Source organism: Leishmania panamensis (assembly GCF_000755165.1).
Source record: "Leishmania panamensis strain MHOM/PA/94/PSC-1 chromosome 9 sequence".
Taxonomy (NCBI): domain Eukaryota; phylum Euglenozoa; class Kinetoplastea; order Trypanosomatida; family Trypanosomatidae; genus Leishmania; species Leishmania panamensis.
In genome coordinates, this window is record NC_025888.1 from 217,356 (window position 1) to 232,103 (window position 14,748).

At 59.3% G+C, this 14,748-nt stretch overlaps 4 protein-coding genes across 4 annotated transcripts, besides 1 other annotated feature; all 4 read left to right on the plus strand.

Moving 5' to 3' along the window:
• The first annotated feature begins 196 nt into the window (after positions 1 to 196).
• Positions 197 to 439: a repeat region.
• A 436-nt stretch (positions 440 to 875) lies between these two features.
• LPMP_090580 (hypothetical protein) lies at positions 876 to 2,369 on the plus strand (the record flags this gene model as incomplete). The annotated part of the gene is made up of 1 exon (XM_010705994.1): positions 876 to 2,369. One exon carries the CDS (start codon positions 876 to 878, stop codon positions 2,367 to 2,369), a length of 1,494 nt encoding a protein of 497 aa, XP_010704296.1.
• A 2,891-nt stretch (positions 2,370 to 5,260) lies between these two features.
• On the plus strand, positions 5,261 to 6,124 carry LPMP_090590 (surface antigen-like protein; the record flags this gene model as incomplete). Its single annotated transcript, XM_010705995.1, has 1 exon — positions 5,261 to 6,124. One exon carries the CDS (start codon positions 5,261 to 5,263, stop codon positions 6,122 to 6,124), a length of 864 nt encoding a protein of 287 aa, XP_010704297.1.
• Positions 6,125 to 8,640: 2,516 nt separating this feature from the next.
• Positions 8,641 to 11,586, plus strand: LPMP_090600 (ATP-dependent DNA helicase, putative; the record flags this gene model as incomplete). Its single annotated transcript, XM_010705996.1, has 1 exon — positions 8,641 to 11,586. The coding sequence occupies one exon, from the start codon at positions 8,641 to 8,643 to the stop codon at positions 11,584 to 11,586; it is 2,946 nt and encodes a 981-aa protein (XP_010704298.1).
• An 867-nt stretch (positions 11,587 to 12,453) lies between these two features.
• On the plus strand, positions 12,454 to 13,473 carry LPMP_090610 (cyclin 1, putative; the record flags this gene model as incomplete). Its single annotated transcript, XM_010705997.1, has 1 exon — positions 12,454 to 13,473. The coding sequence occupies one exon, from the start codon at positions 12,454 to 12,456 to the stop codon at positions 13,471 to 13,473; it is 1,020 nt and encodes a 339-aa protein (XP_010704299.1).
• Positions 13,474 to 14,748: the final 1,275 nt, after the last annotated feature.

Consider the following 14,748-nt stretch of genomic DNA (forward strand, 5'->3'; position numbering starts at 1 on the left):
CCGATGTATGTGTGTGTGGGGGGGGGGGGGGGGGCTGATACATAGAAATTAGCTTCGTTGCTTTACGCTCAACAGATGCAAACACACGGAGAGACAGACAGGGAAATGCCTGCGCACGCACCCGCCTATCTCACGCGTACTGCAGCAGCCCCCACCCCCTCGTATTAATGCTTTTCGTATGGTTCCACTTCACCGTCCCTGGTAACCGAGGACACCGCAGCGCACGGTATCCCCGGGATTCCGTACCCCCACCCCACTCTCGGTGTGAGGAAGCCGGACAGCCCCCCTCCCCCCCCCCCATCCCTGCCAGTGACGGGGTAACGCGCCTAGGCGTCTCCCCGAGGGGGGCACCACGTGGCGGCCAGCACGACGGGAGCGGCTGCGAGGCGAGGAGGTGGGGTGGGGCCTGGTGACGCGTCCTCTGTGGGAGAGAGTGGGCGCGTTGGGATAAGAAGAAAAGCGCTCTCTCATTACCCTCCTCTCCCAACCCCGCCTTCCGTGTCTTCCTCTTCTCACGACAAGTCCTCCAACGTTTGTGTGCGTCTTTCTCATAACAAACGAGAGAGTGGTGCATTCAGACGGGGAAAAGAGTGACAGACAAGGCGCCAGCGACCGTTGCCGTGGAGGGAGGAAGGAGGCGGGCAGGCAAAACAAGATGAGAAAGAGAAGGCGAGGGTAGGGCACACGGCAATGCACATTGGGTCGTTAGTCATTCCTTCCTCCCTCCCCTCACTCCCCAGTTTCTGCAGCCCTGCTACCACAACACGCATCCCCGAAGTCTCAAGCACAAACAGCGCAACACAGAGGTATACGCACGCGAGAGAGTCAATTGCTCACCTATCCTCTCTGCTCTCTTCCTATATTCCGCTGCTTATATGAGTGCATCCCCTCCCTCCCTGTCCACAGCCACCGCTTCGGTCGCCCCTCGCCCGCCTGACACCATCGCAGCTCTTCTCTGTGACAACTGTCGCTGCCCTATTGGTTCGCTGTGGGACGTGCTGCCGGCGGAGGCGGCGGTTCCTGCGTGGAGAGAGCAGGTGTACAGCTACGAGCTGGACCTCTTTGCCGATGGGTCGCCGCCCATACAGGCGTACAGCGCCACGAACCCGAACGCACATCGGTTTGATCTGTTGCGTTTGACTCCATATGTGACAGTGCATCGAGCCTCAGCGCCAAGTAGCGCCGCTCCACCACTAGACGTGGGTGCTTCGCAGGCATATAACAGGGATACCTCGACTACGGTCGCTGCACCCCTCGACGCAGAGAAGTGCGAGGGACCAGTGCAGGTCGAGGATGCCTCCACAGCGCCTGCACAACCGGCGGATGCGACAGGACCGCATGATATTGCCTCCACCACGCTTCACGCACCGCCTTTCGTGGAGTGTGACACGTGCGTCTACTCCTCCGAGCACTCCTTCTTCTCCGGCTATGCGTGGTGCTTCTGCACCTGCGGCAACTGTGGCGCCTTCCTGGGGTGGGGTTTCGCCGCATTAGACCGCCTGCACGCTGCACAACGTCTCCGCCGCGGCGACAAGAGCGGCAGCATATCAGAGACCAGTAACGATAACCGTATACGCAAGAAGGGTGCCCGCCAGGAGGAAGAGGTGAGACAAGCCGAGGCAGAAATCGACACAGCCGCAGCTACAAGCAGCAGCCAGCCTGCCGAGTCAAATTCCGCACCCGTAGTACTGACTGCTCGTTCCTTGGATCAACACCAACAATCGCCATGTGGGGAGGACGAACCCTGCAGAAGCAGCGCACACGCTAGTGATCTTTCGCCGCCACACGACTCCAACGACGACGACAGCGATGAATACACGTCCGCAACGACAGTCACTGACAGCAACGGCAGCGACGACAGCAACGCCATCGGCGGTAGCGGCCATCATCGTGGTGGGCAAATGCGCATAAGCACCGGTGTAGCACCCGACTTCATTGGCATCATCATCACTCATTGCACCGGCGAGCCGGACTATCCCATAGCGTCCCTCATACGTGAGGTCGAGTGGCGCACAGCACGGCAACGACGCCACAAGCGGGTTCAAGCTCTAACACGTCACCTTCGCGCCCTCCTCCCACAAGTGAGAGACAGCTACCATGCGCATGAGATTTACCACAACTTCCACACGATGGAACAGCTGCTCTACGCCACCCCAATTTTCCCGTTGCCAAGGACATCAGGTGGATCCGCAGCCACGGTGACCGCACTCCTGTCCGACGTGGATGAAGACGGGGTGCCGATTAGCATGCACGCCGCGGTAGAGGCGGCACGCATCGCCGTAGCGCGGCAGATGAACAGCGACAACAGCAGGGATGTCAACGGCAGCGGCTGTCACAGCAGCTCGCACGAGGGAGACGATTCCTCGTAGTCGCCCTCTCCTCCTCCTCCTCCTCTCTCTCACTCTCTTCCTCTGCATGTGTGTGCGAGCTGCGTGTGGGTGTCTTTGACCGCTCTCACCGCCTTTGCATAGGACCGGCACACACAAACCAAACACGCGTCCCAATATACTAACACCGTATCGGCCGTCTTACCACCCACCCTCCGTCTGCTTCACCCCTCACCCCCCCCCAATGCACCGGAGCACGACCGGCACCGTCACTCCAGTTATGGGGAACTCTCCCTCACTTGCATACACCGACACATTTGCATCTGACATGCCACACAGTGGATAGACGTATGAGGAAGTCGACTCACTGACGTACGCCGGAACAACAGCACACACCTCTCTAGGGATCTGGAGGATCACGGAGCCGAAGGGGTCATGCGTTTGCCAATGTAAGAACACCGCTTCTCCAACCGCAGCACCACCGGACAGTTGTGCCACCAGGTGCTTCTCATCCTCCCACCCTGGCCCCTTGCGACGGTCACCCTTCCCCCTCTCCTACGCCGTGCGTGTCGCTCGCCACCAACCTTTGATGGCGTGGGTATCACTATCGGACTCTCCGCCGAGTAAGCAACGCGCTTCCCCGCAACATCCCTCTCCCTTATCCAATGCTGTTTCGGGCACACGCACACGCCTGGAGTGGTACCCCGCCCTGCCTTCGCGTATCCACTCTCTCCTCCACTTACCCCTTATCGTCGCCTCTCCCCACCGCCACGACCTCCTTCAGGCACCCTAGCCACTCCCACCGCAGCCCACATGACATTCCTCCTCACTCCATAATTTCCTCTCGTGCGGGGCCGAAACAGCACAAGAAGCTTTGCAGGGTCTTTGCTACGCCCGCCCGCCCCCCTCGCCCGTTGGCTAGACCGTTGGCCAGGACGAGGCCTTTCCCGCTGGCAGCGGCTGCTGCTGCGCAGCCGGGGCTCTGGTCGAGGGTGGCAAAGACGTCCCTTCTGCTTTGGGCGCGCGCGGGGGCCCCGCTTGCTCCCCCGTGCGGACGCCGCCACCCACGCCCCATCCTGGCCGATCCTCATTCGAAACCCGCCGACCATTTCCCAGCGACACGCGCCCCGCACAATTTCGAAGTGCTGTGCGGTAATGAGTGTCGAAGCGCGGTACGCCTGTGCGAGAGTATGCACACTGACCCGCACGCCCAGACACAAATTCCACAAGGAAGCGGCAGTGTGAGAGAGAGATGAGCGCGCGTTACGACAGAGAAGAGGAGAAAAGTGTAACGCTCGCGAAGGATTTGTGGGAGGCCTCAAAGACCGTAACACGGCGTGCCTCCCCCCTCTTTCTGCGCCCTTTTCGTTGTGATCTCCCCTTCCACTAACAGCTGTGATGGGGCGCGGGTGGTTATGTCAGGAGGAAGTGAGAATGGTGTCTTGATTCCTGACCCCCTCTCTCCTTGGCAGAGATATGCACATGTCTTCTCCCTCCCTAAATGGTCCCTCGTCTCTCCCTCTCCCTCTCTACCTTCTCTCTTCATGCACATCGCGCCATTTCTCTCTCTCTCTCTCTGCTTCCCGGCCAATGCGACCATCTTGTTATTGGTGATGTGTGTGTGTGGTCTCCCTCCGCTTCTGCTGATGCTTCCACACTGCATACGCGCACGCGTATAGGCTCGCCCGTCTCCTCCACTTACTAACAAGTGCGTACACTCTCACACGTGCCTCCTCTGCATTTTTGTCTTCCTTGTGTATGTGTGCATGCGTCTCGAACAGATTCTTTTAACCCTCTGACAGCTGGACTCTACTGCCGCATCTCTCTCCTTGCTGTAGTCGTAGGCAGCTTCACACTTCTTACCTGGCCTCGCCTCTGCCCCCTGAGCAAGACGCCTACACACGCACGCACACATCCACCACATAAAAGAAGGGAGAAGGAAAGACTTCAAAAGAGAGTGTCCGCACCCTCCCTCCCTCTCTCCCTCTCTCTCTCTCATCTCCGCCTCCTCACATCACGTGTCGCTCTCTCGATAAGCCAACGATAAAAGTCTCCAAAAAGCGTACAGAGGAAGGCACTCGCAAACACACGCGTAGCAGCGTCCTTCATTGACTGGTGTGTTGGGTGTTTGCTTGTTTGGCTTCCACCCTAATCACCTCCTCCTCCTCACCCCACTTTATCCGCCCATTCTCCCTCTCTCGTAGCAGCCGCCATTGTACCCTCTCATTTGCCTTTTTCTGGTCGTTTGCTCTTCCTTCTCTTGTTGCCAGTGGACTTTTCTTCTTGTCTCTTCCCTCTCTCACTCTCTCCTTGTGTGCTTTGCCTGTGTTTAACTGTGTGTGTTTCTCTCCTCGCTCTATTCGCCCCCTCACCACCACCCACCTCACTCCACCTGGTGCTCTTCCTCCTTCATTGTTTTTTCGCATTATTCGTCCTTCAAGTCGCTCTTTCTCTCTTCCTCTCTCTCTCTCTCTCTCGGTCCACTAACGCACTCGTGTAGGGCGTGATATGCGCACTGATAAGCGCGCATATCACATTTTTAACTGGCCTATTATTCTTCTTCTTCTTTGCTGCGGTTGTGGTGGCTTTGGTCAACAGAGATAACGTGTGCCCGCATCAGTCACTCGTCGTCGGCGCGCACGCGGGCCTGCATACGTACGAGCACACGCATACGCCTCGATTCTCTCCTCACTTGTAGTCTTGCTCAGTTTTTTCTCTTTTTTCCCCTGCGAGACACAGACACACACGCAGAGGCTGTCCCTTACCCCCCTCCCCCCCCCACACACACACACACACACACCCACACCCCACCTCGCCTCTCTCAGCTGTCGCTACTTCATCGCTTTGTGTTTACCGTTACCTTGTGTGTTCTCGATTTCCTCTTTTTCTGGAAGCGGAAGGGGAGAAAAGCGCCAATCGAGTTGGTTGAAATCATGTACACGACCCAGCACGCTCGTTGTCTCAACATGGCAATGCTGATGGTGTTTGTCGTGTGCATCTTTCTCCTCGTCGGTGACGTGACGCGTGCGGCTCTCACCGGTGCACAAAACGCCTCCACGCTTGCGTTTCTGCAGTCCTTTACGGTCTCGATGCCTGATCTGGCAGATGTGTGGACTGGGGATGAGTGGTGCACGTGGCCGTACATCAGCTGCAACTCTGACACGAGCACCACACTCGCCATCGACAACGCTGGGTTTACTGGCAGCCTTCCAGAGCTGCAAGCGACGGTCAATGGCGCCAATGTTGCTCTCACCGAGATTGCGGTGACTAACATGAACATCACAGGCGGCTTCAAGGACACCTGGGGGGGCCTCACGCGGGTGCGGGTGCTCAACTTCACGAACACCAACCTGTTTGGCACCATTCCCATGGGCTGGAACGCGATGCGCTCCCTGGAGACGGTCATCCTGAAGAACTGCAGCGCGTGCGGCAGCCTGCCGCACTGGACGCTGCGGGGGCTGAAGAATATTGACGTGTCTCAAAACGTGCTGCGCGGTCCACTGCCGAATACGTGGGGCAACATCGCCGGCCTTCAGACCATTAGCCTCGTGGACAACCACTTCTGCGGCTGCAAACCGCCGTCTTGGGTGTCCCGAGCGCTCACCAATGCGCTCTTCCAGGCAATGGGCTCAGGGCCCTTCAACGTCAACTGCAGGTCTCCCACCAACTGTGCCTCCGAAGGCGCCAGGTGCTCCCTCGCCCCGCCGCAGTACCACGATGCCGCCGCCCCCCCACCATTTATGCTGTTGCCCGTGTTGACTCTGATCCTGGCGCTGATGGCCATCTATGCCGTCTAGACGAAGGCTCCGTGGAAACGACAGCACCAGCATTGGCACTCATTCACCATCCTCCTCTTTCCCCCACCCTTCGCACACGCCCTCATGACATGCTGCGTGCGGTAAGCCCTGGTCTAGGGGAGGCGAAGAAACGTGGTAGAGCGCAGTTCCGCCTCGCTCTTTTCGTTTTTTGTCTCTCAGTCGCTCCCTCCCCCAGCCTCACACTCCCTCACCTCGCGCTGCCACCAGCAGCACCACCGCTTTGTGCTATCGATTTGGGGGGGTGTCGCACTCATTTTTGTTGTTTCTTTTCTCCTCCTCCCTCTCTCCATGCCACTCACTGGCACTTCTTTTAGAAGAACAAATGCGTGCGTATATACACACGTGTGCATAAACACGTCTGTGGTTGGCTCACACACACACACACGCGCGTACCCTCTCTCCCTCTCCCTCTCCCCCTAGCATAATCAAAACAAACGTCTACGCAGACGCATGCGGGTGAAAATGTTCGAAAGAAAACGAACAGAAAAGAAAGTGCACCTATGAAGCGCTACAACCTTCTCTCTCTCTCACTCCCTCGCGTTGTTTCTCTTTTCGGAAGTGGAGCGCACAACCGCATGACTGTGTCCGCTTTGTTTCTTCTTCCGTTCTTCTCTTGAGCGCGCGCCTCTCTCCGCATGTACCTACCGATGTCTGTCTCTCTATCGCTGATTTTTTTTCTTGATTTCGCCTCTCATTTCGATCTGTTCTCCCTCGGTTGGGTATGGCTTTCTTCTCCTCTGCTCTCTCTCTCTCTATCGATGCGGCTTTGCTCACTCTCCACTGTCACGTATCTCTTACGTGGCTTCGACTGTGCTTTTCGTCGTTTGAGTAAATGTGCACAGTATGGGTATGGCTGTGTCGTGAACAGTCCTCTCTTCTCAGGTACTGCTCTGGCTGTTCGCCCGCGCCTCGCTTTTCGTTGGTGTCCCCTGTTGCTCTTCCCCGTGCTAATCACTGACTTGTGTGTGTGTGGAGGGGGAGAGGGGAGTAGGGGGGTAACTACGTTGACGCTTGCCCGCCTCTATCTTCCTCTTTCTCAGGATTTGCGCCCCAGATACCTATGTTCTCGCCGCCTTGGCTATCGTTCGTGTGTGTGTGTGTCATCCCCGCGTGCGCTTTTTTCGCCTTGCTTTCCCCATTTTTTACCCTCCCTTGTTTCGCTCATTCGCTCTGACCGTTCGCGTGTTGTGACTGTTGTGGGGTGGGGTGGGGGGCGGCATTTTTTTATCGCTTTCCTCCTCCCGTCCAAAAATGCGCAGCGGCAAAACTTCACCGCTACGTGGGTAAATAGGGTGGGGCATGCAGCATCTCTATCCTCCACTTGTTGGTTTGTTTGGTATGCTTATTCACCACCACCACCACTATCGCACCCCCACCCACTACCACCACCACCACCACCACCCCTCCTCTCTTCTCTAAAGGTACACATTGATGTGGAGCAAACATGCTTTACGCCTTCGCATCAAAGCACCTACAGAGCCGCTTTCCCTCTCAGCCGCGTTCTTCGCTGCCCCATGGCCACACTCCTCGTGCCTTCGACTCCCCGGCCCGGAAGGGGAAAAAAGTGCCGCTCTTCCCCTCTGTGTGTGCCGCTGGCTACCTGTGTGCCCCATTCCTCGCCCCACACCCCTCACCCTTCGTGTAGCTTGCGCTAGGAGAGTAGAATGCGCATCGCCAACGACATCAGAGAGAAAGAGCTTCATAGATCGACAGGACTGCTATTCCCCCTCCACACACACACACATACATGCACACACCTCTTCCCCTCCCTTGCCTCCTCCTTTATTCGTCCTTGTTCAGTGTCTTAGCTTACACGCATACACACACGCACATACACCCACACACACACGCACTGCGGGCTCCGTCCACTCAGGCCACTACCGGCATTGGCTCTGTTTTTTCTCTTCTTTGTCGTCGTCTTTACACACACACCAGCCTAGAATAGCGCGATAGAAGCCAAGTCGAGAGAGAAGACTGCGATGCAGGAAGTGCGCAATGTCCTCATCGCCACCAGTGAGGGCTCCTGTAGTGGGCGTGCCAGCAGCCCGCAACCCAGCTCCCACTCGCTGCAGGCCTCAGGGGTCACTCCGCCTCAGCGCGTCGGACACGCGCCGCGCACCTCCTTCACCTACACCTCTCGACCGCTGTCGCAGGGCGAAAGCACAGGCGGAGTGTCAACGGCCCCCTCGCTCAGTGCTGCTACTCCCCACCACTCCACTGCTGCCAGCGTGGCAGTAGTGGCCCCTGGCACACTAGTTGGGCCCTCCTCTGCTCCTGCCAAAGTGGCGGTATCCGCAACCGTGCCGGATGTGTTGGTAACGCAGGGAGCCGGTGTCGCGCAACGATGCCACGCTAATTTCCAGACGGCGAACCACGGTGGTGCCTTACTCGTCTCCTCCACCTCGCTGCCCCCACCACCGCTCCCGTCGTCGTCGTCGTCGCCGCCATCCCCGTCACCTGTAGCCCTTCTACCTTGCTGCGACGCGCTGTCACGGATGGACGCGTCGCAAACACGCGCCGCCACGCACCCGGCGGACGCTGCACTCCTACTGCAGGCCGGTGCTGGCAGCGGCAAAACCCAGACGATGGCGGCACGCATCGCCTACCTCCTCCAGAGTGGTGTCCCGGGACACGCCATCCTCGGCATCTGCTTCACGCGTCAAGCAGCGGAGACGCTTCGGGAGCGGGTGCGGTCTATCCTTCCTTCCACACTCGCCCGCCAGGCGCACGCCCTGAAGCTCAAGACGTTTCACGCCTTTGGCCTCGAATGCTTGCGCCGATTTTGTGTCCTCCAGCCCGATACGCACGTCCTCGATGCCCGCCAGCAGCACCAACTCGCCCGTCGTGTTGTCGACACGTACGCGCAACGTGAAAAGAGCAGCGAGGCCGTGGCGGACCTCGTCGACTATGTGAATCGAGTGAAGACGATGAAGACGCCGCCGATTCCTCAATCGGACCCTGGCCTGCAGGATGCATACCTGTTCCCCTACTACCAAAAGGCCCTGCATGAGGAGCACAACGCCGTAGACTTTGGGGACCTGCAGCAGATGTTCTACGAGCTGCTCCGACCCATCCCCGCTAGCGCACTGGCAGCCCCGCAGGGAAGCAGTGGGGAGCTCGAAGAGCAGCGGGCCTCCGAGGGCGAGCACCAGCCCCAGCAACAGGGAAAGTTGGTCCCATCTCATGTCTGTACCGCGCTTCGTGCCGAATACACGCACTTCGTCGTCGACGAGTTTCAGGACTTCAACGAGATCCAGGTGGAGCTGCTGGCGCTGCTGGCTGGCGATGCGTGTCGCGTCACCTGCGTGGGAGACCCGAATCAGTGCATCTACACGTGGCGTGGCGCTATGCCAAACGTCTTTGGGGTGTGGAAGAAGCGCTTTCCCCAGGCGGCAATGCTGACGCTGGCGATGAACTACCGCAGCGACGGCCCCATTGTTGAAGCAGCCAACCGCGTGGTGAAGGCAGCTCAACTGGCACACCACCATCGTGAGGAGCGTGCCGTGATGCTCGTGCAGTGTGCCAGTGAGGAGGATGAGCTGCAGGCGGTGCCACTGGTGATCGAGCACGTGCTACGCCGTCGCGATGCCCGTCTTGGCTACGGTGACATCGCCATTCTCTGTCGCTCTCGTCGCCGGGTGCAACTCTACTGCGATGTACTGCAGTCACAGCGCATTCCGGTGCGGCAGCTGAAGGGAATGTCGGTGGACCATCTCGCAAGCATGCGCTCGTTGCTTGCCTTTCTGCGACTATGCGTGTCGCCGCACGGCCCGGAAGGCGACACGCATGTGCGCACGGTGCTGAGCACTGCCCCGCTGCATCGACTGCCGGCCGGGGCAGTCAAGAAGTTCCTCCTGTCGCTCGACTCGGTCTGTCAGGCACGCCGCTCAACGGAAGCGGCGCAGATACGCTCATGGCGCCACACCATTCACGCGGATGACGGAGGTGCACAGGGGCAGCGAAGTGAGGACTTGCGACTGGGCGCTGCGTGTGCCTCGGCGATCGGTGGTGGCTGCCCCGCTGTCACCACGCCTGGAGTCCATCCCGAGACGCACTCCTTCTTTGCCGTTTTGCAGGAACTCGTGTACCACAACTTTTCCCAGGAGCTGTTCCCCAAGCTGGAGGTATCCAAGAGGAACCAGAAGAACATCCGTAGCGTGGTACGCATCGTGGTGCACGCCAAGGAACTGCTCGCCCAGCCGTCTTGCGACGTCGAGCAAGTCCTTCGATATGTCCTGCGCGAAGGTGGCTACGAGGGTGACAGCATGGCAGCGGTAGCAGCTCGCACCGTCACCACCTCAGCAACCACGAGCGGGGTGAAACGAGTGCGTAACTCCGCCGATGATTGGGGTGATTACCGCTCTGCTGACGAGTCTTCCGGGCGAGCCAGCGCTTCGGCGTACCAGCCTCGCCTTGGCGCCCTTCTCATGGATCAATGTGCCTCGCAGCACAATCAACAGCAGCAGCGCTACGGCCCTTCTTCCGCCTCCTGCAGCAGCGCCGGCCTCGGCGGTGTCAGCAACAGATGGGGTCGGCGACACCATGGCAGCCGACGACCAGGTGCCGCATTCGGTGGTGACGGTGCCGTCGAGGAAGACGTTTTGCACCCCGAGGAGGAGGCGGCGGTGTGGCGGGAACAGCGTATGAACCTCTCCGAGTTGGTCCTGCACACGTACCGCTCCGTGCAGGAGGCGCTGGAGCGTGAGGTGGCACATGAGCTGGGAAGGGAAGGCGACAGTGGTGAAGGCAGAGGGGAGGAGGCGCCGTCGCTGTCCCGCCCGTCCCTGCCAAGCAGCAACCACAGCAATAGTCGGCCGCAACCGTTTCCCAAGGCAGCCGGAACTGATGACTCCGTCAGCAACTTCAGTGCGGGGAGCACCGTCACGACTCGGACCGTCATGCAGGCCTTGCGCCCACCCGCCGTGGTGCTGCATCGCGTGCTGGACGAGTTCGTGTCGCTTGTATCTTCGGATGACTACGGTCCCATGCGGGAGGTCGGGAACGCAGATGACCCAGCAGGAGCTGCAGGGGTGGACACCACCGGTAACGGCAGTCGCCTTCCCCTCAGCACTTCGTCACACTGGATCGGACAGGTCACTGTTGGCACTGTGCACCGCGCGAAGGGCATGGAGTGGCCTGCGGTGCTGCTGCCTGGGTGCTGGATCGGCGAGTACCCCGTGCGGCCACGCGAAGAGGAAAAGCGCGTCTTCTACGTGGGCATGAGCCGCGCCATGAAGCACCTCCTGTGCTTCACCGCAGCCACGCGCGAGGGCGGAGCTGGCAGCAGCCAGGCGGCAAGCGGGGGAGACTTGCTCGCTCAGCACACACAAAGCGGAGCACTGGAGCCCACGCCGTACCTAGCCGCCGTGGGCGACAAGCTGGAGCGGGTCACCTACGTAGACCTCAAGAGGGCGTACCTGAAGGAACAGGGGTACCTGTGATGGACCAAGAGCCAGAGGTAACGTGTGGCACTCGGACTGTAGCGAGAGAGGCCATTCTTGTTCTTTTCCTTGGAAGAGAGTGAGTGGCTGGCGGGGCACACGTTCAGCTCCAGACGCACTGTAGCTTGGAGTCCCGCACTGCGCCGACGCTCTCTCGTGTTCGCTCGTTCGTTCGTCCAGAGTGTCGGATGCGACTGTGAATGGATGCGCTTTTAGGCGCTCGTTTCTCTGTTGCTCCGCATTTATTTCCCATTCCCCGTCTAGGTTGCACGCAGCGAGGTTGGCGTGACGCGAGGCACTCGAGCTGGTTCATCGTACTCCGCCATTCTTTTCCGCCTCCGTCATCGCTTTTTCTCGTCTGTGTGTGGGAGTGTGTTGGCCTCTCCACCTCGTCACCCTTCTCCCCAAAACCTGTCATGAGATCATCTCCAGTGCGCGCCTCTTTACGCTTCCGCACCTCGCCACACCACCTTCCCCTATAAACCTCTCCCTCTCTCTCTCGCTTCTCAGCAGGACCACTACCACCACCCAGCAACACAGAGCCAGCTGTACTCGTATTCCTCTTCACGGCTGCCACTCACCACATCTTTTGCTTTCTTCCTGTCTGCCTCTCTCTCTCTGTGTGTAGCAAGGCTAACGCGACGGCACCCGTCTCCTTAGCCGATCACACACGCAAGCATACACTCGGCGTAGAGCTTGAGCAAGAGAGAGGGAAGGCACAGAGAGACAGCGGCCGCATCATCGCCCCCCCCTCTGTGTGTGTGTATTATGTGCTTGTGTTGTTGAACACGGACACCTACAGAAGGCACCCCACCACCACCGTCACACACGCCCCTAAAGTGCCCTCCCCCACTCCCCCGACCTGCCATGTTGACCAGAGAAGTAGAGATGTGCATGCAGCACATGAACTCCATTCGCGCCTGCTTGGCCGGCTCCGGCTACGGCGCCTTCAGAGAGCCAGCCACGATCGACCACCTCATCTCGCTCGTGGCGACACCCAAGACTGGCGTGGTGAGTGTCGCCTACGTTGGTACCGCCACCTACGACCTCGCAGAGGGCCAGGCGGAGCAGACATCCCTTCTACTGCAACGTGGCTGCACGGTGCGGCCGATCCAAGTCGCTGACCCTGCCGTGAAGTCGGTTAATGACGACGATAGGGACTTTATCAAAGCCACTGCCGACATCGTACTCGTTTCGGGCGGGAACACACTCTACGCGGTGCGGCGGTGGGAAGAGACGGGGCTTGCGCAGCTGCTGAAAGACGCTGCGGCGCGTCAGGTCGTGCTGGCCGGTGGCAGTGCCGGTGCGATCTGCTGGTTCACCTCAGGGCACAGTGACTCCGCGGACCCGGCAACGTACCTGCAGGCGTCATTGAAGATGGCGATGCTGAAGGCGGGCCTGGTCCCACAGGATCAGATTACCAAAATGGAGGCAGAACTCGCAGAGCTCAGCACCTCCTGGTCCTATATCCGTGTCCATGGCCTTAACATTCTGGCGGGTCTGCTGTGTCCCCACTTTGACGTAACTCAAGGCAATGGTGTACGACGTGAAGAAGACTTTACCGAGATGCTGAAGCGGCACCCAACCGAGCGGGGCATTGGCCTGGATCACTGGGCCCTGCTCATTCTGAAGGGCGATGGCGCATACGAAAGCGTTGCGCTGCCGGGCAAGAGCCGCGTCCCAACCTCCGGCGATGCCTCGTCCACGGCAGCGGTGCCGGGAGTTTTTATCCTCGACGTGGTGGACGGTGCTGCCCAGCGACGCCGCATGCCTACAACGGGGCTGCTGTCGGACCTCCTGCGGGTGCCGACGGGGCCGGTGGTGTCGGACCCGTTTGAGCGTTTCCACGCGATGGAAAATCCGACGGCATCGTCCGGGTCGTTATAATGCAGCGCTAAACGTTGCGCGCGCGCACGTGTGTGTGTGTGTGTGCACGCGTCAGCTCTGGGCTACACTCTCTCCGCCTTGCAGCTGCCGCCCTGTTGGCGGTGGCCATTTGAGTGAAGCGTATGCACCCGAGCGGCCGCCCCGAGAGAGAGAGAGACGCACAGCAAGCGATGCACGGCACTGGGCATCAGAGGCCCCGACACACATACATCCGCGCGCCGCCCCTCTTGAAGGCACATCGCCTTCGTTGTCCCTCTCTCGCCCTCTCTACAACGTCTAAGAGGCCTTCATTTCGCTCCTTTTTCTCTCTTCGGCCCCACCCACAGGAAGAGAGGGAGCGAGACGCACCGAGTGCCACAGAGGCACGGCAGGCTTGCTTGCTTACTGGGACGTGTATAATGTGTGTGTGTGTCTTCATGCACGGGTTTTCAACAAACAAGGCTGACTCACCCCTTCCCCACCGGCATCCCCGCACGCATGCGGAAGGGCAAAATGACAACAGCGCAAACAAAAGAGGCAAAATCGACAAACGCCATCTTGACGACTTGGAGAAGAAAACAAAGCTCTCCTCAGACACGCCGTCGAGCAAGTGGCGCAATCTCCGTTGGAACTTCGTCGTGGTGTCTTTTTCTCTGCCGCCTAGTCCTCCTACCATCCTCCACTTCTTTCCGGATACTCCGTACACACAGCCATAGAAGCGCCCATCCTACAGATGCCACAGAATCGGACGACCATGCCGGACGAGCACTCCTCGGCTGCTTTGGAGGAGTCACAAGCGCACGTAGAGATGGAGACTGGCACCACCGGCGCCGGTGCTGACCCATACGCTTGTGACTCCGCGGCGGTGCTGACGCTGCGCCAGCGGCGAGCAAAGGCCGATGATGCGTCAGTTGCACAACGCAGCACCGTCGCTTCAACAGTTCCAGTGGCACCAGCGCCAGTGAACACTTCTGCAAGCCCAGTAGCTGATCCTTCTTTACACCCTACGGTCCTGTTGAGTCCGTCCTGCGTCGTTATCTCAGGTTTTGGTCTCATTGGCGCCTTTTTCCTCTCGACTCTGATAAGCTTCCTACTGGTGCAGCTGTACGTCGTGGACGGGGCTGATGTGGGGAGGACCTTGGTTCGTCTGGAGATGGCAGGCAAGGGCCGCGAATGGTTTCCTATGTGGATGTCAAACTTCATTATCAGTGCTCTGACAGCGAGGAGGGTCACTGACGAAGACGATGCTGGCGGAGGTGGCAGCTTTGGCGAGCACTTCGATCAACGCCGTGGTCT